Source organism: Micropterus salmoides, unplaced genomic scaffold, assembly GCF_014851395.1.
Source record: "Micropterus salmoides isolate LMB-PRFRI ecotype aquatic unplaced genomic scaffold, ASM1485139v1 Ms_hic_scaffold_4, whole genome shotgun sequence".
Taxonomy (NCBI): domain Eukaryota; kingdom Metazoa; phylum Chordata; class Actinopteri; order Centrarchiformes; family Centrarchidae; genus Micropterus; species Micropterus salmoides.
The window spans coordinates 21067061-21091122 of NW_024043372.1; the positions used below are offsets into that span (position 1 = coordinate 21067061).

The 24062-nt window shown below is 41.8% G+C and overlaps 1 protein-coding gene across 3 annotated transcripts in view; it reads left to right on the top strand.

Annotated features, from left to right (window-relative positions):
- Positions 1–24062, top strand: part of erc2 (ELKS/RAB6-interacting/CAST family member 2) — a 39730-nt gene that overhangs the window by 11145 nt on the left and 4523 nt on the right. The window contains exons 3-19 of one of the 3 annotated variants that reach the window (XM_038697855.1): positions 4250–4684; positions 4833–4907; positions 7369–7524; positions 8657–8824; positions 9765–9932; positions 10865–11002; positions 11709–11849; positions 12055–12195; positions 13745–13780; positions 15884–16086; positions 19398–19409; positions 19807–19930; positions 20226–20386; positions 21026–21173; positions 22408–23055; positions 23589–23655; positions 23781–23963. In XM_038697855.1, coding sequence (XP_038553783.1) covers positions 4250–4684; positions 4833–4907; positions 7369–7524; positions 8657–8824; positions 9765–9932; positions 10865–11002; positions 11709–11849; positions 12055–12195; positions 13745–13780; positions 15884–16086; positions 19398–19409; positions 19807–19930; positions 20226–20386; positions 21026–21173; positions 22408–23055; positions 23589–23615 — 2781 coding nt within the window. In that variant the 3' untranslated portion in view covers positions 23616–23655; positions 23781–23963. The remainder of the gene's footprint in view (positions 1–4249; positions 4685–4832; positions 4908–7368; positions 7525–8656; positions 8825–9764; positions 9933–10864; positions 11003–11708; positions 11850–12054; positions 12196–13744; positions 13781–15883; positions 16087–19397; positions 19410–19806; positions 19931–20225; positions 20387–21025; positions 21174–22407; positions 23056–23588; positions 23656–23780; positions 23964–24062) is intronic. The other 2 variants (XM_038697856.1, XM_038697857.1) reach the window with 2 other exon arrangements.

The following is a 24062-nucleotide window of genomic DNA, read 5'->3' on the forward strand; positions in this document are numbered from 1 at the left end:
GTGTGTGTGTGTGTGTGTGTGTGTGTGTGTGTGTGTGTGTGTGTGTGTGTGTGTGTGTGTGTGTGTGTGTGTCAGTAAATTAAAAGTAGCCTAAGGATAGGCGCCGACCTTTGGCTTCATCAAGCTGAATAATGATCAAATATTACGATCAGGGTGTTCTGTTTTATGAGGAGAGCTAATATCAGCACAGGCGCATCCTCTACTCTTCAGATGGTAAACAGCAATAAAAGATATTAAATGACCTTCTGCCCACTGGGTGAACTCATAAGTGCCATAAAGAAAATATCTTTCAGTATTTAGAATTCATTGTTACTTAACTCCTGGGTGCTGTCCCAGCTCTCACATTTCTGCATTCGCGCAGCTGTCTACCTTTCTTTTAGCTGAGCGGAGATAAATAAATGCCACGTTTGCCGCCATGGCTGTGGGTGTAATTGTATATTGTCACCCATCACGACATACAACACAGAGATTATGAATGTAGTGAGTGGTAGGCAGCTCTGACTCAGCGCTTTGGAGCTGTTCATCTGTCAAATACAAACGCCCACTCTCTTTTAACAGACACACATATACAGTGCAGTATACCGCACATATAGCTTGTGCCTGTGCCACCTGGTAAAATAACTGAACTTAACAGTTTACATGTCTGACTGCGCGGCAGATTTTTAGCTACATTAGCGTAGCGGCTCTAGGGATGTTGGGTGGTTGGTTTGTCCTCCAGCACTTAGGTCCAGACTATAATATCTCAACAACTAGGTCTACTGGATAAATTGCCATTAAAGTCTGATATTCATGGTTCCCAGAGGATGAATCCTACTGACTTTGGGTATTCCCTGACTTTCCCTTTAACGCCACCAAGTGATTGACATGGTTTAAAGACAAATGTCTGAAGAACTATTGGATGGATTCTCAATCTCAAATTTTGAGTTTGTCCAATACTTGCGTTTATGACCAAATACCTGCCTACCTCAATTGTGCTTTGTGATTAGTGCTAACTTGAAAATATTAGCATGCTAACATGTTAAACTCAGATTACGAACATGGTAAACATTATACCTGCTTGACATCGGCTGAAAGCACTGCTCTGCCTGAGCACAGCCTCACATGGTTGCATTGCTGTAGACTTTTAATTTACAGTTTTACCCATGTGACAAAAGAAACACTGTGAAAAATCAAAACTAAAGTGTACTTCTGCAAGTGTAATTAACCTGCATGTAAGCAGATGTGGCTTTTGGCATTTTAAGAAAGGGGGAAAAATGACTGTGAATCTGACTCCTTTTCTATTGTATCTCTCAGAAGGATTTTGTGTTTCTGCACCAAAGGATTTCTGACAGCACAGTTACCCCTGGCTGCCCCAGGTGTCAGTAAAGGGAGGGGCGGGGGCACTGTAGCTCAACGTCTCTCCTTGATTCTGTAAAACCTCTGGAAGCTCATTTTCAGGATATGCAGCAAAAGAGAAGCCTCCTCTTGAGGCAGGGTGACCACAACGCCAATATCCGCTGAGTCATGACTGACTCTCAGGAACTGGTACAGTTCTGCTGTATCTCTGGGGGGATACGGCATATAGTCATTTTAACCCACAGTGCAATTATGTAAATGGTATCATTGGACTGCCTCCTGCAGTTTAGTTCCAAGACGGCAAGTTATTGATCAGGGCATTGAAAGGGATTACTGATGAGAGAGTGGTGTCAGGTGAGATTAAAAAGACAAGATATCAGTAGAGAGAAAAAGATTTCGGTTTGACGGTTTGAATATCGCTCTGCTCCACATTAAATAGATTTATTACAAACAGGGTTGCTACATGGTCATCTCTCATGAAGGAACCAGTCATTTCGGATTTTGATTGGTGAAATGTGATTACATATATTATATTGCATATTATATTACATGTCTTTTTTATGTTTAAGAACAAGTTTATTAACATATCATTATTTTATTAAGGACTATTCCACATGTATGAGAAAATAACTGTTGCATTGAAACTTATTATTAAAAAAGTATCTAGTTTTAAGGTTCGGACAATGTACAGATCCTTTATTTATTGTTCATTGTATATCTTAGTGAAGACAGTGGGAATGTCAGCATGTGGCAGCATGTGCATGTACATGAGTAGACTACACTTTCTGTTGCCGGACCAAATGGCACTGACTCACATAAAGCAGTGTGACCAAAACTGTGGAGGATGGCAGCAGTCCCGTGATCAGGCTGCTTCTGCTAACACAAACACTGCCCCCTGGTGGTGAGAAGAGAACATGCTTACAGTGTCCCGTCTGTTCTGTACTGAGGAAGTGACCCAACAAGGTATGTTGGATGGATGAAAAACACATTCAGTTTTTTACTTTGGTATTTGTCCTTTAATTATGATTCAGTATTAATACGCTGCTTTTTTAAATCCTATTGTGTTGTGAATCAGAGCTGCACCTAATGATCTGCCAGGTATTTTACTGTCTGTCGATCATCTTATCGGCTTAATCAGCTTAATTGACCGATTCATGTTTCAGCTCCTCAATAAATGAACTTAAATGCAACATCTCTTAACACCTCATGCCATCATTATCTGATCACTACTACACTACTAAAAATATTATTGATACAGCAAGGTTGTGGAGGTTATGACTATTCATATGAATGCTAATACTACTAATAATAACAATATTACATACATCTAAGATCAGTAAATGTAAAATTGTGGTGGCTTATTGGAACCATTTTTTATAGCCATATCTAAACCTTATCTTCATCTCTTTCCAGAAAGGTAATAATTTCTCTGTAGGTATATGTGAATACGATGTTCTTACTGAGGCTGCTGCAGGCTGATAAACAGACAGCTGGACACACTGATGGGTGGCTCCTATTTTAAATCTCTGGCTGGTTTGTGTTGATCATCCGTCTCTGTTGCATCATGCTCTGATGCTCTGTTTTACCATACATTTGTTTTTTCTGTTCATTCTGCCCATGCTCTGCAGCTGCTGGATGCCAGGAGAACCAAGGTTTGTCCCTATGTTTGCACCACATGTTGTGTGCACAACATAGAGTCACCTTCAGTGTGCCGTGTATTTTCAGACACCTGGCGATCCCTTTGCACCATTACAACTTCCTCTCCTACGAACTTTAAAAAGAAAGCGTATTATTTCCAGCAGTTCAGCCTGCCTCCTTTTCCTGTGAACCCTCATATGTTCCCCTATAAACACTGTAAAACTATAAAGAGTGATTAGCTTGTGCAATTGTGTCAATCCAAATGTGTCTGGTGCTCCACCCCTCTGTATGTAGTACCTGCCTGTAATATGGGTTTTATTTCCATGTAAGAATCCATTTTCTCTCCTCTAAATCCTGATTGGGCCATTTTCTGGACGTAGATTGATTTTTCTCTGGAGATATCTTCTAAAAGAACATTTCAAAGCCTCAGTCAATCTGTGACAGAAACTCGGCCCTAAAGTTGTTCCCCTAAACCCAGAATCAACACCCCTACACGCAATGAGCTATTAGGCTTTAAGGTGTGTGTTTTTATTTTATTTTATTCTGGAAACACAAATAGTCACAGATAAGCACACCTTTATTCAACATATAACCAGGCCATAGTCCATGTCCACCAATGGGCACATCTTATCTAATCATAAGCATACAGTTTTTTCCACATAATACTTAATTATCTTGCAGATCACCTTTTCCTTATAACAGGATGTCAACTGTGAGGTTTCAAACACAGTATTTGTATCCAGGCCTCTCAGGCTGAGTGTCAGAGAGCAAAGACCTCTGCTGCACTGCAGGGAGGCATCAGGGTGGTCTTCTGCTTTGATTAGCAAGTTAACAACCCTCATTAATTCTGCTCACTTGTCTAAAAACAGAGCAACCTTTTGCAGCGCAGTAATAGATTAAAAGGTCTAGCAGCTGTGATTTATTTCAAGCCTTTGTATGTACAGTAAATATTGCATGTATGACATATGACATATATTAGATTATTTCTGTGATTCCAAACAGCTCCAATTTGATTCTTGTTCCAGAATAAAGAAAAAAAGAAATACTGTCTTTTGACAGCATCAGTTTATAGTCTATGTGCTTCTGAAGATAGGTAAGCGGTGTGTTCCACATGTTTGACCTGCATTTTTCCACAGAACCGTGTGCAACAGCATTTCAGAAGTGTTTATATTTGGTTGTGTCATGTGTAGGTGCTATAATGAAAAACTTTTTTTTAAATAATTTAATTAAATAATTTAAATAATTGTTGAGTCTGTGTGTGTGATCTGAACTTCAGCATCTCCAGATGACCATCCAGGCTCTGCAGGACGAGCTGCGCACGCAGCGAGACCTGAACCACCTGCTGCAGCAGGAGAGCGGTAACCGCTCCGCTTCTGAGCACTTCACTACCATCGAGCTGACGGAGGAGAACTTCCGTCGGCTGCAGGCCGAACACGACAGGCAGGCCAAGGAGCTGTTTTTGTTGAGAAAGACCCTGGAGGAGATGGAGCTGAGGATTGAGACCCAGAAACAAACACTGGGTGCCAGAGATGAGTCCATTAAGAAACTGCTAGAGATGCTGCAAAGTAAAGGGCTGCCCCCGGGGCCGGGCAGGGCATCTGAGGAGGAAGAGCAGGAGAGAGCTAGGCGCATTGCTGAGGCAGAGGCCCAGCTCGGACACCTGGAGGTCATTTTGGATCAAAAAGAGAAGGAGAACATCCATCTGCGAGAGGTACTCTTATGACCAGGGTTGAATTTGAATTGTTTTTATCATCTGTTGTCACTAGAGGGCAGTATTGAGTCTCACATAATCTATATGCTCTATTCTGCTGCTTTTATTGTAGCGTATTGGTTATGTAATGTTGTATCTTTTATTAAAGGAACTGCACAGAAGGAATCAGCTGCATCAGGATCCAAGCAAAACCAAGGCCCTGCAGACCATCATAGAAATGAAAGTAAGACTCTGACTAACAGTAGACAGCCTGACCATAACCACATGCAGCTGCAATTATTCTTCAAAATAAGGCTTCAGTTAATATGTAGGTTTTTTTCTATTCTTGTCTATTAGCTAGTATTTTTCATTTCATTATTTATCATATGAATGCTCCTCTAGCTATGACTCTAAACAAACAAGCTAATCATGGATAGTCTGTTTAAAACCAGATGTTAAATACATCTGTCCTTTGAGTCACTGACATTTGTTTTTATTGTGAGCATCAGCAGCTGAGTCAATGGCAGACACATCCCTCTATCTCTGTCTCCCACACAGACATACACTCTGTGTATCTCCTCACAAAGCAGTTGTGTATACATCAACAAGAATCAATATCACTGTTCAACATTTCATCCATCGTGGCACCGAAGAGGTGCAGCGGCCGGTCGTGCCAAATCATACACTTTATGCCATGGCAAGAAATGGCATGCTTCATTTCCACTCTACAACATTTACTGTCAGCAAACGTCACAGGCCGCAGGTCCATCATTTCAGCTTTCACTTATGCAGATTTGTTTTAAGCTTTGTTTTAAACTTTTACGTTTATTTATTTTACGTTTTATATTTTCATTCAAAGGTTCAGAAGGGGCCAAATAAGCCATGCTGTACAACTATAGCAAAATGCGTATCACTTGATGCCCAGTGTATTTAGAATTTTCTATTTGATGAAACCTGGTCGTGCAGGTCATTAAAATGGCATCTTTGTAATATTGAAATAGCACTAGAACAAGGCAAGAAAAGAATATGTATGTGATATTTTATGTAATTTTGAAGCTTCAGGGTAAATTTAAGGATATTTAAATATTAAGACAAACATTCATATTACATTAGAAAGGATTTAAGACGATAGACTTGCATTGCAGTTTTAGAGACCCCACCCAGCACCCTCGAGTGTGAATGCTTTTAGCTTTCAGCTCAAACTAATTACATTTTACATACATCCATATTCCATTCTTTAAAACCAATGCAGCTTCGTTGTGCAATTATGCTAGTATTCTGTCCCAAGGGTAAAAATGTTTGTTCAGATAAAGACTTGTTGTACGGCTGAACTGTACAACAAGCGTTGTACCACTGTAGACACCACCAGCCTCACTGCAGAGGCCTGACATCACTTCCTCAAAATAAATCATGACATCATCTCTGAGCTGACAGAGCCCTTCTCATTTGGCTGGATCGGCGCTGTGCAGGCCCCAGCCTCCCCTGGCGCGGTCATGTGACATCTGTGCTCTGGGATCCTCTCGATTTGCATACAGAGCAAGGGAAGACCCACCCTCTCCTCCTCCTTCTCCTCCTCTTTCTCCTCCTCCTCCTGTGCTTCGCCGGAAGACCCTGCATGTCTCCCCTCTCCCTCTGCTGTGTTGATGCTGATGTTGATGGGAGCGTGAATAATCCTCCCTCCCTCTCTCCCTTACATCTTTCCCGCCCTCTCCTCCTCACTCACCAGAGACAGTGCACAGTATATAGCCTTCCTGCTGCTACCATGGAAACAGGTGTGGTTGTTTATGACAGTGAGAGGCCAGTATGCAGGGAGATAGATAGGAGGAGAGACACACAGAGGCAGGTAAAGAGAGATAAAGAGCAAGATTTACTGACCAGGTTGATGTACCAGTGATTACATGTGGATGGAATAAAATCTCCCCTCCCCTCCTTTGAAGGTACGGCGTCTTGTATCTATTGCAGCAATGTTAGCTCATTGATGTTCGGAGACTAAGGTTAGATGCGACGGCAAGTGCATGTACATGTGCAGTGCTTGGCTAGTCTATCATTCCTCATTACGATACGATTACCCATGCCCCCCTCAGTGGGCTGTGGCTGACCCTGCTAACGGCCACAAGTTCATAAGTTCAGAGCCACTAGGAAGAATGAAAGAAAGACACAAAAAGAGAGAAAGACAGGAAGGAACAAGGTTGCTCTATGCTCTGCTGGAGAGGGAGATGGACCATGGCTAATCTTAAAGACGTTGTATTATTTATTTAAAAAGCCGTGAAGCTAAAGCTGCACTCACAGTCCAGAGACTGGATTCTGCATTGATCTGCAAGCAACTACAGCAAAAGCTACGGCTTGCTACTTTTCTTGCTTTCCCTCTGCATGTTTCTCTCTGGTCCTGGCTGATCTGTCTGTGCTGGATGTGTGCTCAATATTTCCCAATGGTGATTAATCCTCTGAGCGGCTGCGAGGAGCTGAATGCTTCTGATTTCAACGACACATACTGCAGCTGCTCTCAGCCACACCAAAGAGCTTCTTCCAGTCTCGCTATATCTTTTTCTTTTTTTCACTGTCTCTGTCTTTTAGCCTCTCTATCTTTTCGTTTCCTCTCTCTGTCCTGGACTTGTGTCTCTAGCTCAGGTTGATGTGCAGCATGAAACTTGTGGACATGCCAATCAGGGTTTTGAGGTGTGTCTCCTCTGCATGTTTTTGTGCAGGACACCAAAATTGCCTCACTGGAGCGCAACATTCGGGATCTGGAGGATGAGATCCAAATGCTGAAGGCGAACGGCTTACTGAACACAGAGGACAGAGAGGAGGAGATCAAACAGATGGAGGTCTACAAGAACCACTCTAAGTTTATGAAGACCAAGGTAGATACCGTCTGCACTATGCATGTGCTTGTAGAAAAAATAGATAGAAAATATGGTTTAAAAACAAACACAGTTGAGTTATTCGGTGCAAATATAGACCTGAGCACAGATGAGAATACAAAATGAAGCAGTGTCCCTGCTTTAGCTTTTAGTCTCATCAGCAAAGTGTCCTGTTGGCAAATATCTGAGAGATGCTTCTCTGCTGTTTTTTTGAGAAGAGCTCAGTGTCAAGAATACCAAAAAAAGACTAAATCAGCAAGTGCATGCTGTGGCATAATAAAATTATTTTCTTTCTTAATTACATATAAAAGTGAATTACTTCATTATTCTCATGCCAACAGACAATTGTGGTGTACATTGTGTGTACAAGTGTTTCTATCAGCCCACGCTCCATGACTATGTGAGAACTTGTGTTTTTAGCTGCTGTGTGTCAGTAGTTACAGCTGCACTGTCAAGACACCAGCATAGCTACCTGAAATCTGTAATCGTGTCCAGGTGTGTGTCTGTCTGCCGCTCTCTGGGGCTCATATGTCTCTCCGGAGCGCTGACTCTGTGTTTACATACCGCTCCTCATATTAGTCGACCAGGCGCACACCAGCCACAGTTTTGTTATTCTATTTTTAGACCTCTTTTCATCAATCATGAATAGAATTGATGTATAATATATGATGAATGCAGGGGAGTCAGTCCCAAATGCATTTTTAATGAGAGAAAAGTGAGTTGAGGAAAATAGTGCAAAAGATGTACTGACTAGCTCACTGTTCAGTAAAAAGAGGTTTCTCGTTCTTTATCTCTTATACTCACTCACTCTCTCACTCACACATTGCTTACAACAAACATTACATTGCTTATGCAATTGGTTGGACTTCAGAATCAGAAATCAGAATCAGAAATACTTTATTGATCCTGGAAGGGAAAGTCTTTTGTTAAAATTGCTCACTTTGCATATTAAGGTATTAAGGAATAGAAATAATAATAGAAAGTGGGTACGTAGAAAATATAATGGAATAATCAAATCTAAAAGTCTCAATATAAAGGAGTGTGGATATGTACAGTATTTTATAGTATTAACAGAAATGTAAATTTGCCTCTGTAAAATGGCAAAATGGTCGTCTGGTTCACGTGTCTGTAGATTGACCAGCTGAAGCAGGAGCTGTCAAAGAAGGAGTCGGAGCTGCTGGCTCTCCAGACAAAACTAGAGACCCTCAACAACCAGAACTCAGACTGCAAACAGCATATCGAGGTGCTCAAAGAGTCTCTTACTGCCAAGGAGCAACGTGCTGCCATCCTGCAAACAGAGGTAATGAAAAACCCTTTATTTGTTTGTACACAAACAGTAACAACAACCTAACAACACACTGCCTCACAAACATCTTGATACTCCGAGCCAAATAATAGGCTTGCCCCGGACCTGTGGCTTATCACTGCAAATCATACCAGCACTTTATATACTTTGGGACTTTAAACTAGCTGAACTGTGACTCAGGGCACCACCAAAGACACAGTAATATTTAGTCAACTAAACATCGAAAACATAAAAATCTGCACTACTAAATAAATAACTGTGGAAACATTACGGTTACTCTGATGCACTAACTGAAGAGCACCACCACACTAATAAATACTCCCTCAGCACTCGTGTTTTTCTGCATTTGCATAGAGATTAAGTTAAGACTGAAAAATACTTTAAAGCCATAACCATAATCGTTTTATGTGTTGCGAAGTTTGTGTGTCTAATAACTCCTATAAAGCTTTTTACTCAATTACGGTCAAGACCACGTTATATGAAGCTCTTTTATTGTAAGTAGGCTCTCTACAGTATGTGGACTACTTCTAAGGCAGGGGTTTTCAAACTCTGGGACTGTGGGTCTCTCCTCAGACAAAGCTTGGAAAAAGGTGCCCCCTCACCTCCCCTTAGTTTCCTGGCTGCTTATGGAATCATGATTATGTTGTACAATTTCCTTATATTACTGTTTGACATAACTGTGTTCTAAACCATATACATAAAAAAAGGTCTGTCCTCAGGCATTAGTTTCTGACTCTGGGAAAGTGGGGAAGACAGTAAAATTCCTTAAAACTACTATATCTCTTTAACCAAATCACAGATGTGAAGGATGTGATCTCCCTTTGATAGCTAATGACAAGTAATATAATATTTTTTTCACTCCCATTCTCTGAGGCTGGATTTCCACTTTGAAAACCTCTGCTCTAAGGTGTTTTTTGGCTGTGTCACGCTTCAGGTGGATGCGCTGCGTCTGCGTCTGGAGGAGAAAGAGTCCTTCCTGAACAAGAAAACCAAGCAGCTGCAGGACCTGACGGAGGAGAAGGGCACTCTTGCCGGAGAAATCAGGGACATGAAAGACATGCTAGAGGTCAAAGAAAGGAAGATCAATGTCCTGCAGAAGAAGGTGAGAAGCCGAAGTAAATGTTACCATATAAAGGGCGTATGAAGGGATAGAAGAGATTAAAAGCCAGAAGGTGGGAATACAAACTGAGGTAAATGTGGTAAAAAAATGTCCAAACCATTTACTAACTGCTCTCTGACTTATTGCTTCGTTACCTATCTATGGTTAATAGGCGGCGGTCTATGTAGGTGTCCCCCAAGATGAAATTTGAAATGAACGATGAGTGGAACCGATTGTTTTGTCTGATTCTTATGTCCTGGTCTAAACCAGTCACTTGGTGAAAACAACAAAGCAGAGTGGCATTAAGAGTGAGAGTCTCTGTTGCTCTCAGGGGGAAAGTGTCCATAGAAAGACAAGCAAGGAGATATTTCTGCCTCACTGGCTCAAGTGTGTGTGCTATAAATACTCACAGAGTGTGACTCCCTCTCTCACCCTGGCCTGCTCGCCCATTCCCTTTTGCTTGTTATCCCTCCTCTCTTGTTCTATCACAACTCCTCTCCCTCAGCCGTCCACTTATATCTCTCTCTTTGTGATTTCTAAATAATTGTTTTCTTCCCATGTTGTTATTTTTGTTTTGTTCCTCTGTTGTGTCAATCATATAACATGATATATAAGATCAGTGCACATATTCTACTTTCTCTAAATAGTTTTTATATTATTACTTAATGCACACTCATTATTTGCTCACTGATGGCAGCTTGATTTATATTTCTTTCCACTCTTTATTCTGCTTCTCAAACTCTTCTTAAAAGTCTTTTTGATCTTCCTGAAATGGAAAATGCTTCGTTGTAAAGCCCTAGCACATTCCAAACTATGAATGTTGTCAGTAGCAGGTTTTAATCTTAAGACTTTCATAATCTCCAAGTCTAGCCGTTACGCCAACTTTAAATACTGCTCTGACGACCATCCTCCTGGTCTCCTCCTCCCTCTGTCAGATTGAGAACCTGCAGGAGCAGCTGCGGGACAAAGACAAGCAGCTGGGGAACCTGAAGGACAGGGTCAAGTCTCTGCAGACAGACTCCAGTAACACAGACACTGCCCTGGCCACCCTGGAGGAGGCACTGTCAGAGAAGGTATGGTACATGGCATTAGGATGGATGCAATGAGTGTTCACGGTTGGGCTGTGAACAACTAATTAATGTTTCCTGTTTGGGAGGTCATTTTAATGAGAGTCTGTTGCACTGACATAAATTAGGTTTGATTTCAGGGCCTGTGTATTCATCAACCCGCTGAAATTTAAATTTAAAAAGCAGCCAGGCAACCAACAGCAACTAGCAACTGGACTAGGTTGAAGATTCTCAAAGACGTTTCACCTTTCATCTGAGGGGCTTCTTCTGTTCTGAGGAATTCTCAACGACATAATTTTAGTTTTTGTACGCATTTAAAAAAACAGATATAACATGTTAATTTGTGAGCTTTGGAGGTGCTGGCATGTGGACTTTTTTTTAACCTTTGGACAGAAACAGGTTAGCTGAATGCTTAGCTACGTTAGCCAGCTGCTGGCGGTAGCTTCTCACTTGTATAGTGGTCAAAGACAAAAGTAATAATCCTTCACTTTTACTCCTCGTAAACTTAAGCTTTTTGTTTATGACACTTCTTACAACTTAAAGGTGCCACTTGAGAGCTGCTCTTAAAGCTTACTCTTACACTTCGCTGTGAGTACGATTAGGCTGCTTATAAATGTGTCTTCTTGCTAACACTGAGCGAAGACTTTTTAAACCCCTGAACTGGCTCCTAATTCTTAAGTGTAAATTCTTTCATTTTGTTTTTGTGTGTTAGGAGAGGATTATTGAGCGTTTAAAGGACCAAAGGGAGAGGGAAGACAGAGAACGCCTGGAAGAAGTAGAGTCCTATAAGAAAGAAAACAAGGATCTGAAGGAGAAGGTCAACAGTCTGCAGATAGAATTAACGGACAAAGAGGTCAGTGAGTATGCACAGAGCAAAGAGATTCTCTTTTGTGTGCAAGGGTGTAGGGCTATGTCTACATAAGTGCATATTGTACACATGCTGCGTCTTTATGTTTATTTTATTAGGCCTTTATATGATATTAAGCTGCCTCCTCTGGCACTGCAGCCTAGTTAGACGTCCTAGTTTGATCTTATGCTAAATGTCTGCCCACCTGTAGTCCAGTCTCATCGATTTGAAGGAACACGCCTCATCCCTGGCATCCTCTGGCCTCAAGAAGGATTCAAAGCTCAAGTCACTGGAGATTGCCATCGAGCAGAAAAAAGAGGAGTGTAGTAAGTTGGAGACGCAGTTGCAGAAGGTGGGTTTGTGTGTCAAAATAACTGTGTATATTTGATTTAATGAGTTAAATATTATTAATCCTAGATTTATATATTGTTTATGCAGTTACACCTTATTTTAGTGTCATCACAGTTCAGAAAGCCATTTTGGAAGAAATAATTCACATTACATATATCAGTCAAACTACAACTCTTAAACTGTCCCTAGTCACTACAGTTGTGTAGTACTCTACACAGGTATGCTGTATTTTCCATTTGTTTTGTTATAATGGACTGAAAGCTCTGTCATTAATAGTGTTGTTGTAGTTGAAGAGGGAAAATCCACACTTTTAATTCAGTTTGTTAAAGCTAACACAATACCACAGCAGCGTATCATAGCACATGTATGTTCATAGAAATTTACATTTGTACTACAAGATGCATTGTATCTCTTGATCTACATCTGAAATCTATATTTTAACAAGTACATGGATTGAAAGCACCGCAGTTATGTCCCTTGTGGTGTGATTGTTTTACCAAAGACTGTTTCTAAGGTGATAATTTAACTTTCAGTCTGAAATTTACAGTCATGTAATATTATCTTTTTATTGTGACCAACATTTTTAAACTTTTCAGTCTCATCAAAAAAAACATATACCATATTTTTGGCTGTAGAAAAGGAAGAATAAACAAATAAAATAGAAAAGAAACAAAATAAATTGGAAGTATGAAATCATGTGTTTCAAGCATGAGAACATTTTAATGTTGTTATGAAAAGGATATATACAGATGAGGAATCTACAGATAATTTCAAGATGTTCAGGATAAAAATGACCTAGTTCAGTAGTGAAACAGTTTTATGATAACTGGTTTGACTTTGGCTGTAAAGAGCTTCTCTGCCCTGAGTGAAGAGATGTCCCTCATTAATCGCACTGAACTGTAGATAAAAAGCCAAAGCTGCGTGCCCACTGTGAAGAAAAGAATTAGCTCACTGTGAATCCAGGGGCCGCTTGAAGATAGTCTATTAAGTAGTTATAACTTCACAATAGTGAATTATTCCTTTCATTCTTAGAATGAGTTAGGTTAAACACTGGTTTAGTGGTTTTTTTTTTCTCTGCTCATATATGAAAAATCGTAATCGTTCATTAAAGTAATTCCTTGTTTGAAAAAAGCTAACTTCTGTAAGGATCAGTGGAATCCAGACTAAACCAAAAACATGATCGAGCCTCATATAAAACACAGTTAATAAGGATAATGCCCATCGCCGTGCTTTCTCTCCTGTAACGGGCTGCACTGCTTTGTTAGGCTGCTGAAGGCAGCAGACAGTCCATTAAATACCCCCTCTGTCTCCTCCTACTCCATAATCCACAGACTGTCCCCGTGTTTGTTCCTCTGCATTTGTCCGTTATATGTTGCCCTTAACCTGTAACAACATGTGCTGTACTGAGACTATGTTACTGCTGTCAAACATGTACTGTAACATGTCTGATCCTGCTGTTCTCTCCTCAAACTAAATCCTAACACTTACTCTCCTGGGTTCCCCTCCACCCCACCCCACTCCCTCCCTCAACCCCTCCGTTTGCAATGTAGCAAGCTGAGCAGCTATTCAGTCACATGAACAATCCTGTAAGTCCCTCTCTTCAGCGATCTGAGGCACATATTGAAAGCATGAGGACACTGATAAATTCTTTGACACATGCTAGATGGTGATCATGCCAGCCCCCGAGCACAGGTTCTGCTTTCACCCACAGACCTACCCAGCTGCATGTTGATCATTGCACTGTACAATAAGGAGCTTTATACTGCACTGTGTCCTGTGCAAAGTACTCATTCTGCAACTGTTTGTGTTTGTGACACATGTGGTGAAACTAGTGCTACATACACAATATGTAAAGTTCGCTTTATTTTGTCAGTTAAAATTATACAGTATATCTAGTTATTCGTAACTTATTTAATCGTGGCTCTGTAGTTTGTTTATCTGTAATACATTTGTATAACTAATATTTCCAATGCAAGAATTTAGAGTTATGGCTACTTTTTCGGTCACTACACTTTTATCAGGGTAAATATTTGTGAACAGGATATCCTAGAGCTCACACCTGTGTTTTGTACACATTAGAAATTCAGCCCACAATTGTAGTTCTTAATGCATATGCATAATAAGCATCAATCTTTTCACAAAGGCTACTCAGATGCTGTATGTAATGGAAGTCAAAGGACATGACCCGTGGTTAACTTCCGGTTTCCTCATATCTTTTGACACCTACAGCCCTGGAATGAACTGTGAAACTGAACTTTTTCCCATTTGTTACTGAATTGTGTTTAAAGATGACAAAGAAATAATGCAGGATTTTTTTTTTGGTCTTTTACAGAGTCAAATTCTGTGTATTTTAGGATCACAGTAAATGTCCAAGTCAAGTCAAATTGTTTGGAGGAATGCACCAATATAGTTTTATATGGCTGATGCCAACATTTTCTCACTCCAATCACTGAAAACTTTTCATGTGGGGCTTAGTAAAATTGCAGGTGTAAAACAAGTTGAGCTAAGCTAAGTTAAAATAAATCTTACATAACAGAGGATAAATCTATACAGAAAGCAATCAGGACAATACCATTACTGAAATACAAAAGCCATCATAAAGTGGAGTTCCTACAACCCTCGAACGCATCAATAATCCCATCTTTAGCATAATGCTCATATCAAAATCCACATTTAAATGCACGGACTGTATAGAGCCTAATTTGTTCAATAAAGTTCTTGACAGAGTATTTTCAGTATACTTGACTTACGTTGATAAGTGGATCTAAAATGACTTTATATATATATTTTACAATTTGAATCAGAGAAAAAATCCCCCTAAAAGTTAAATCCTAACGTCGCTCCTCATGCTTAAAATATGAAACTTAATGTTAGCCAACAGATTTACTTGGTCCCTGTTGCTTCTGTTTCTCCGTTCTTTTGACTGACAATCACAAAGACTGTGCAGCTTCGTTGGGTTTGCATGTCATGGTCGACCTTGTTGCATGTTGTCACTGTGTTGCCACGCTTTTCTTTCGTCTCGGTGTGGTGCGGTTAGCTAAGGTGTCCGCTGTGGTTGGAGATCACTGCAGTGTTTTGGTGGATGCTCTCTGGCTCTGTATAACTCTTGCACTTCTGCGACCTGTGTTGACATGTGTGGCTGCATATTGTCTCGCGGGTTATGTATACCACTGTAATGTTCTTCATGGAGAGTTACTGTTGCAATGATGGCGATAGATAACTTATGAGACAAAATCATGATATTTGCATTTTACTACCACTGATTTGTTACTATTTTTATTTTTTTTGCTTTTTAAAGTGCTGTACAAACACAAGACACACAAACACACACATCCACAGTCCTGTATTCTGCATACTCGCCAAGTGTGCGAAGTGACTGGGAGTCTCAGAGGGCTGTTAAATGGAGCTAAATTATAGCTCTGTTAAAGCTAATGAGCCAGCACCAGTAATGATGCCCTTGTCCACAACATTTTACTCTTTATTCATTCATTCAGAATGAGAGCGAGCAAGGGGAGTAGTTAATATAAGACACTGATGGACTGCGGTATACTGTATGTATCTCTCTTCCATTGGCAGTAAAAAATCCTGTGCTGTAACCGCATGGTTGTGTCAACATTATAATGTTAACTGAGTGTGTCTTCGGGTGTGTGCATGTGTGCATGTTGTCTTTCCCTGGCACGCGGATGCAGAAGGCCCACGAGGTGGAGCAGCATTCCGGCTCCAGAGGGAACCCGGACTACGTGGACCGAGTAAAGCTGCTCGAGAAGGAGGTGAGCTACTACAAGGACGAGGCCAACAAGGCTCAGACGGAGGTGGAGAGACTCCTGGACATCCTGCGAGAGGTGGAGACGGAAAAGAATGACAAGGACAAGAAGATCGCCGAGTTGGAAAGGTAATTATGATGGTCTAGACAAGTTCAGGGGCCATCTTAACCTTCGGTATTTTGATGTAATCACGCCCTTTCCTCTAACACTAAATTCTCTACTATTGTCGTAGTAACATAGAAATAATTATTTTAACAAATTTATCACATTTTTACATTACAATAATTTGGTAAGCTCGTTTTTCCAAAGCAACTTACAATAAGTGCATTCAAACTTGATAGGAGGAAGAGCTGCCGTTATCACTCTGTTTACTGTTTTTTTCTGTATCCCTAAACCAACCCCTCTCAGCTCCTGACCAAAAATAAATACTTTTTTTCTCACTGCTGCGTTGTGTGCAGTGGCCATACAGACAGTTTTGGTTTCATCTGCTGTTGTTGTGGTATCTGAGGTTTCTGCCTTTCTGTGAGCATCATCAAAATAATACCATTTACCTCCAGACAAAATATGGTATTTTGTAATTTGGGTAAACTCACCCTTGAGTGTTATTATAATACTTCTGAGCTTCCGTGTGCTTTTGTATACATGTGCCTCCATTTTCCCCTTTTTATGTACAAGTGTGACATCACGAGTGTGAGTCAGCACACTGTACTGCACAGTCATGGTCTTGAATAATACACTCAGAAATGCACCTCTCGATGGAGGCGCAGCTGCATGTTGAGATACACCAGAAGGCTCTATGTAAAAGTTGTGACACTATGTCAGATGTGATTTTAGAGCAGAAAGTGGCGCTCAGTCACCCCCTTAATGGAAGAGGTCAATCTAATTTCTGTTAATGGACCACATAAATAAAGCTGGTGCCTCATCAGCTCTTGGCTCACCTCTCAGTGTGGTACGTGGTCCAGAGTCGCTGCACTGGAAGCAGCTTTTTGGCTTTGGTCCGGCTGATGGAGGAGACCATCTTCATTCACCTGGACAGGAATTTAAACTGATGAGACGGCATGAGGACCACACATGAGCGCTGTCTGCCATTGACAGCCCTTCTCCCCTGCCACTTATAGAGTCCAAGTTCCTCCGCTTAGTATAAAACCAGTTTTATTTTTCCTTCCCAGCTAGTGACAGCAGTCATTTCATTTCGGTGTCATGCTAATTTGTTAGTAGTATTTGATTAATTGAGTGTTCTTCTCCTTTTTTTGCCATCTTTACCCACTTTTTTCTGTCCCGTTCCTCTTTCTGTCTTCTGTTTCACACCCACCTGTCTCTGTCTTCACCCTCTGCCATTGATTACCTTAACCATTGGTCTTGAACCTCTCTTTTTTCCATCTCCCATGCAATTCTTTCTCTGTTGTGCCCCCCTGACACCAGCCCCCCTCCCTCTGCCCCTCGCCCCACCCCTCGTCCCGGTGGCAGAGCTCCCCCTGACCCGCTCCCTTCTGTGTCCGCTGCTCCCCAGCAGATAGGGGGCATGGTGTGGGATTTCCTGGGAAAGTGAGTGCTCTGCCCTGGCACTTCAGCTCGGCTGCGTGGTTAAAGTCTCCGACTGCAACTGCTGCAACTACATCTGGTTTCACCTGTGTGCCTGTGTGCCTGGGTCTGCCTGCTGTCTAAAGGATGCACAGATCTTTGTATCAAACGGGCTCTGCTTTTAGTCCGCGGTGTTATTGCTGTACCCATGCACATGATACAAAGATCCCTGGTTTGTTTTTATTTTTATAGCATGTGTTTGCCTAGTGGTTTACTGTATATGCCATGGATGGTTTTTGTATCCGTCTGTGTAAGAGTGTGTTTGTGAGAGAGTTAATGCTGCATGGTTATTTTTTCAAACTGCATGTGGCATATCTCTGCACTGATGACAGAATGGGTAATTATAATGTCAACAAAGATTTTGTCATATGACAAATCGCATCACAATTACAAATTGCAAGCAGTATGATTAAATGTGAGTCAAACACTGTATGTAACAATGAAAGTCAATTTGAAGTTCAAACATTAAAGTTTGAGGTTTGTACCTCAGTCAGCTCACAAGTACAAAACCTCAGATCATCATTTTGCAATATATATCCAGACGGTCATATATTCTGAGCTATTCCCTGAGCAGCAGAAGTCACTTCATACTGGGCTTTCTGTTGTGGCATGTTTCTGTAATGATGCATGGTAAAGTCACCCAGTAAAGCCAATCACACCAAGGATTCAGCAAACTAGCAACCAAATTTCACAATTTACATTTTCATATTTTCACAGTTGTAAACCCCTGTCAAAATTTGCACTTGTATACAGATATCTACTACTAAGTAATACTGTAAATACTACACTATATGCTGTATTAATAGCAGTCTGTAGAAAAGAGTATGTAGAACTTGGTGTGATTTTCCCAACTGATATTGCTTGTTTCATCCATTTTATTTGACTGTGCTGTACTTTTTGTCCTTTAGTGTCCTAATTTGAAATATGTATATATGCACACCAATGCAGACACAACCCCCCCCCCCCCAACACACACACACACTTTGTTGTGTCTTTTTGTGGTTTTGGCTGTTTGTTATATGAAGTTCCTGTTTTTAGAGCTGAGGCCTCCTCCTGCCGTGAGCACGCTTCCCCTGCTCATTCCATCCACCCATCTGCCCACCTCACCCTATGCCATCCTCCCCCTCTTTAACTGTCAGCTCACCTTCAGATCATCCTAGTAACACCACCCGACAGCCCCTCTCTTTCCAGTGATCTTTCCCGGTGCCCACCTTCCTCGCAATCCCTCCCAACCTGCCCCAACCCTCCCTGCCTTGATCTACCAGATGCTAAGGGAAATGATCAGCCTAGTGGCCTGCATGAATATAGCTGCTGAGCTCCAGGTCTGCAAGCGCTCAGTAAGTGAAGTGCTGTAGTAGGCAGATTCTGGACGGAGCCCTGTTTCCTGAATTGTGTCAGTTCAGTCAGGTCTCTTTTGTCTGACCAACCCTGCATCCATAACTGATTCTGTCACAGCGCACTCCTTCTCTTGGTCAAACCCCTCCTTTTGCTCGGCACTCAGACCTGTCCTCCTCCCCTCTTCTTTTGCCCGGCTGATTTTTGCCTGTCTGACTGCATGTCGGCCACTCCCAGGCTTGGCAGCTGATGCACATGGTTCCATCCTGCATTAGCTGTGTCAGGCTGCAGAGCAGCGACTGTCACAGGCACCTTTGTAATCTCCCATGTTGTTCGACAGTGAACACAATGTGATCTCCTCTGGGTCCTCTATATTGTTTTTTTTTGTGCTTTGTTATGTTCTGATTCTAATGTCTTTTTTTTTTACTTTCTCCTTTGTGTACTCTCCTCTCCTGCTTCCAATGTCTCCTCCACTTGTCCCGTCATCCCCTTCTCTTCTACCTTTTCCTTTCCCCATCTGCAGTCTAGCTCCCAGGTAAGTAATGTCCCTCCCCAGATTGTGCACCCAAATCTACCTATATCCATACTAACTCTGGTGCATTAACCTGTGAGTCATGTCATGTTAATATGAATCTATCAATTCATCTGTGATGCTCATGTCTTTATTGCTATCCTGGTGATGTCATGATTCCTATCATTTTGAAACTAGATTAATTCAAAATGCACCTGACATGATTGTCCATTACACTGCGCTTATTCTTCTTGTTTGTGTTGTGGTATATGGGTATATATTGTACTCTACTAACACATCTATGTACTGTACAGTGTTGTCTCAAGAATGTATTTGGCATTTAGACAGATGGTGCAGTAACAATAGAATGGGATTCATAAAATTGACACGGAAATGCTCTTAAATTTTTGTTGTTTTACAGACAAGGAGGCAAAGACCAGACTAAGAAGGGTCCAAACATCAAACTGGGACCACAAGGGGACAAGAAAGGCTTAGGACAAGACCCTCGCAAGGACAGCTCCATGGATAGTGGTCACCACATAAAGGTGCACATTTGCTCTTAAGGAATCCACTCAGTTGCCAGTTGCAGTACCTATTGTGTTTCAATTATTTTGTCCACCCCAGTTTATCAGTGAGGGTAGGCTAAAAACAGAAACACAACCACAAGAGCTGAACATTATCACTTTCATGAAGGTAGGATTTATTGCAAGACTGTATTAGACTACAGTTTTTGGAGTGATGATACATGGTTTAATACTTTACAAATGAAACATGGGTCTACCTGTCTGTGCTTGTGTCTTATTTGGTGTGTGTTCCCACATAATGCCTGTTGTCTAATAGTTGGAGGAGCTGATGAGCACGCTGGAAAGGACTAGGCAGGAGCTGGATTCTACCAAGCAGCGTCTCTCTTCCACACAGCAGTCACTGCAGGAGAGAGACAGCCACCTCACCAACATGAGACAAGAGCGCAGGAAACAGCTGGAGGAGATCCTCGAGATGAAGTTAGTGCCATCACGACATTTGATGTCTCACAACCTCACAAAGACAGCCCACAATTTCACTTTTACAGACTTTAAGAAATAGTTAGACACTTTGGGAAACCTTTTTTGCAGTAACTTCCTCGAGTCTTGTCATCACCCTCAGGTTGCAGAGACTCCAGCAAGTAACTATGCCTGGCCAAGAAATAGTCCCGCACTTACACATAACCCTCAGACATGAGAGTGGTATCAATCTTCTGATCTAACTCTTGAGAAGAAAGTGTATTTCTCAAAATGTGGAACTATGCCTTTAAATCTCATAGTGAGAGGTGAGCATGACAAATGTAGTCTGAGTCGTGAGGCTAATTTTATGCCATCCTTTAGAGGAAGTGAAAGTGGTTTAGAGGAGAACAAAGCAATCTGATTTGTGAGTGACTTGACTTGTGTCATTGATCATCATCTGGCTCCTGAAGCTGGATCCCTGCCATAAGTAGTTTTACTTGCACTTAAACAGTATTTGACATTGATGCAGTTAAATGAAATGACAGTTTTTTACTTAAAGGATCTTCATGTAATGGATTACCTGTAAACCATTTATTTGAGGTTCTTTCCATTTTTATAGAATATAAGTGCTGATGCCACCATTTTGTTTTTCTTCTTCAGGCAACAAGCTCTGCTGGCAGCCATCAGTGAGAAAGATGCTAATATTGCACTGCTGGAACTGTCTGCCTCCAATAAAAAGAAGACCCAGGATGAGGTGCTGTCCCTCAAGAGGGAGCGGGACAAACTGATGCACCAGCTCAAACAACATGTTAGTACTGCATCACAATGTCAAGAGATATTCTGTCTGCACTGTAGCTGGTTGCCAAGGCAAGCCAAAATGAAAAATATAGCTGCACAAGGCAACTTGCTCTTTGCTAGTTCTGTTTTGGCGCTTTTCCCAAATCTAAAGTCACGTTTTTAGTCAAAGCCGTCTTTTCGGGAAAGTCAAGTCTGGAGTCATTCTAAACAGGTCCAGGTCAAATTACAGGTTTTCATTAGCAAATTGCAAGTCAATTGCAACTCGTTTCTGGCCACTGACATGACATTTCATTTCAGCTTTGATGTTATCCTGTCAAAGCTGTGTTCATTTGCATAGCTGAGTACAAATCCATTCAGTGCATAGGTCTATAATGTAATATTTAAGGTGTGTTTACCAGGTCCAAAACTGAGTCTTAAATGTTTTTGCTTTCAAGCCCCAAGTCATGTCAGGTCTTCAAGGAGTTAAGTCTAAGTGAAGTCTCAAGTCTTATTTTTTTTTTGCTTGTGTCACGTGAATCAAAGTCTCAGGTGTAGCTCTGCCATAAATTATACACCAGTAATTTTGGCAGCGACAGTATGGCATAAATATGAAGGTAAAGCTAGGAGAGTTAAATTATCTTAGCATAAAGATTGGAATAGCTGGAAACCCCAGGCAAACAATGGAGATTCCAGGAAGCCACCGCACCCAGCCCAGAAGTACTCCCAGCATGTAACTGCCCTTAAGCCACAACATTATTTTCACAGCTTTGTCTTTGTACTGATATAAAGTGCTTGGAGGTAGATTTTGTTACCTTAAAACAAAGCCCCTGTTCCCAGTCATTATGCTAAGCTAAGATAGAGAAACATAGCTTCAATGTACAGATGTATGAGTGGTATCAGTGTTCTAATCTAACTTGGCAAGACAGAGAATTATCGTAGTTATCAAAATTTTGAACTTGTTCCAAACCTATTCTTAACAAAATTACAATGACCTTAAAAATGACTGCAAAGATGAATCAGCGACTGACACAGCTTTGAGTCTGAAAAAAAAAAGGAACAGAATAATTCTCAGTGTTGGTTGAATGGTTTTTGTGCTGGATTGTATTACATTGTAAGGTGTTCCTGTTTTTATGTCCACCCATAAATGCTGACAATATGTGCTTTGTTCCGTCAGAAACACATTATATGTACTCATTATGAGGGAATAATATTCTTTTTAACAGCTGCAGATCATCACACACATAACCGGTTTCCTCTTTCTACAGACACAAAGCAGAATGAAGCTGATAGCCGACAACTACGAAGATGAGCAATATCATCCACACGGTCCTCACCACCCCCAGCCTCAGCCCCCACACGCTCAGCCTCAGCCGCAGCCCCAGTACCCCCACGCTCCCCATGCCCAGCAGACTCCATATCCACACGCCCTGCATCCGCAACACCCACAGCACCCACAGGCTCCCCCACAACACCCACACCCGCAGCAGTCACAACCCCAGTACCCTCATCCTCCTCACCAGCAGCACCCCCAGCAGCACCCTCAGCACCCCCAGCCGCCTCCCCAGCACCAACAGCACCCACGCCCCCCGCAGCCCCAACACCCTCACCAACAGCACCCACAGCATCCTCCACAACACCCACATGGACACCCCCCTCCGCAGCACCCTCACCCTCAGCACCCACACGGCCCTCCCCAACAAGGACCTCACCCCCAACATCCACATCCCCAGCATCCTCAGCATCCTCAGCACCCTCAGCACCCACAACACCCTCAGCACCCTCAGCATCCACAACACCCTCAGCACCCACAACACCCGCACCACGGGCAGCATCCACGTCACCCGTCACCCCATCATCGTGGCGGACCGGCCCGAGGACCCCCACATGCTGGTCACCGCCCCACCCAGGACCAGGTTAGATGTCTCCCATGTCATTGTTTAATTTTGGTTCATACCAACTTACTTTCCCTATAATGAAAATTCATGCTTTCATTGTAAAGTCTAATTTTAGATATTCTGGTCGGTAAGGGTTTGGTCGTCTCAGACGTTATTGAGAATCAGCATTTCTCTTGCTCTCATGTCTTGCTCAGAGTGTAGACATTTTTCAAAACAAATGAAAAGGTCAACTTAGTGTTTATGTGGTTAAAAAAAAAAAAAAAGTAAACAAATCTTGTGGCACCGTTGGCCCCGTCCATAAGGGACACAAGGGTACCATGGAACCCACATGGAAAAACTTTGGTAGAAAACTTTCTCATGTGATCCTGCAAATCCTCCCAAAGTAACTACTTAGCACGTTAATAAATTATTTGATGCTGACTTTTCAAATGTGCTTATTTTCCTATGACACTGCCTGCTGTTCCAGTGGCCTCTTTTGATCAGCACTTACTCCAGTTTCTGTCTACTTTCTTCCCTTCATGCATATCGCTACTGTTGGCCTGTAACAACAGGATGATGACGAGGGCATCTGGGCGTAATCCATGCTGTGACAACCAAAGCTCTAATTTGTTTTGAGGGGTGAGATATATTTAAAACTTTCCCACTCGATTTCCTCTCCGCCTGCAGCGTCTGCTATATTCTGTAACAAATGAAACAGCTGCATGACGTCTGGACATTTATATTTTGTCATCTCTCACAATCAGATGATTCAGTCACTAGTGGAGGAGCACAGCCATTCCATGATGTTGAAACACTACCCTACCAAACATTTATTACCTCCACTCAATCAACAAACACTCAGAAATGGGACCTTTGTTTATTTTCCGGGCGAAGAGGAGGGGGCACACAGGTGCGCAGGTCATGCGGGGGGACTGACAGCTGAGCAGGTAATTTCACACATTTCACATTAGGGCACACATAATTACAAAAGCGTAATGCATTCACATTTTGAAAAAAAAAACAAAAACAAACAAATATGCCTGACC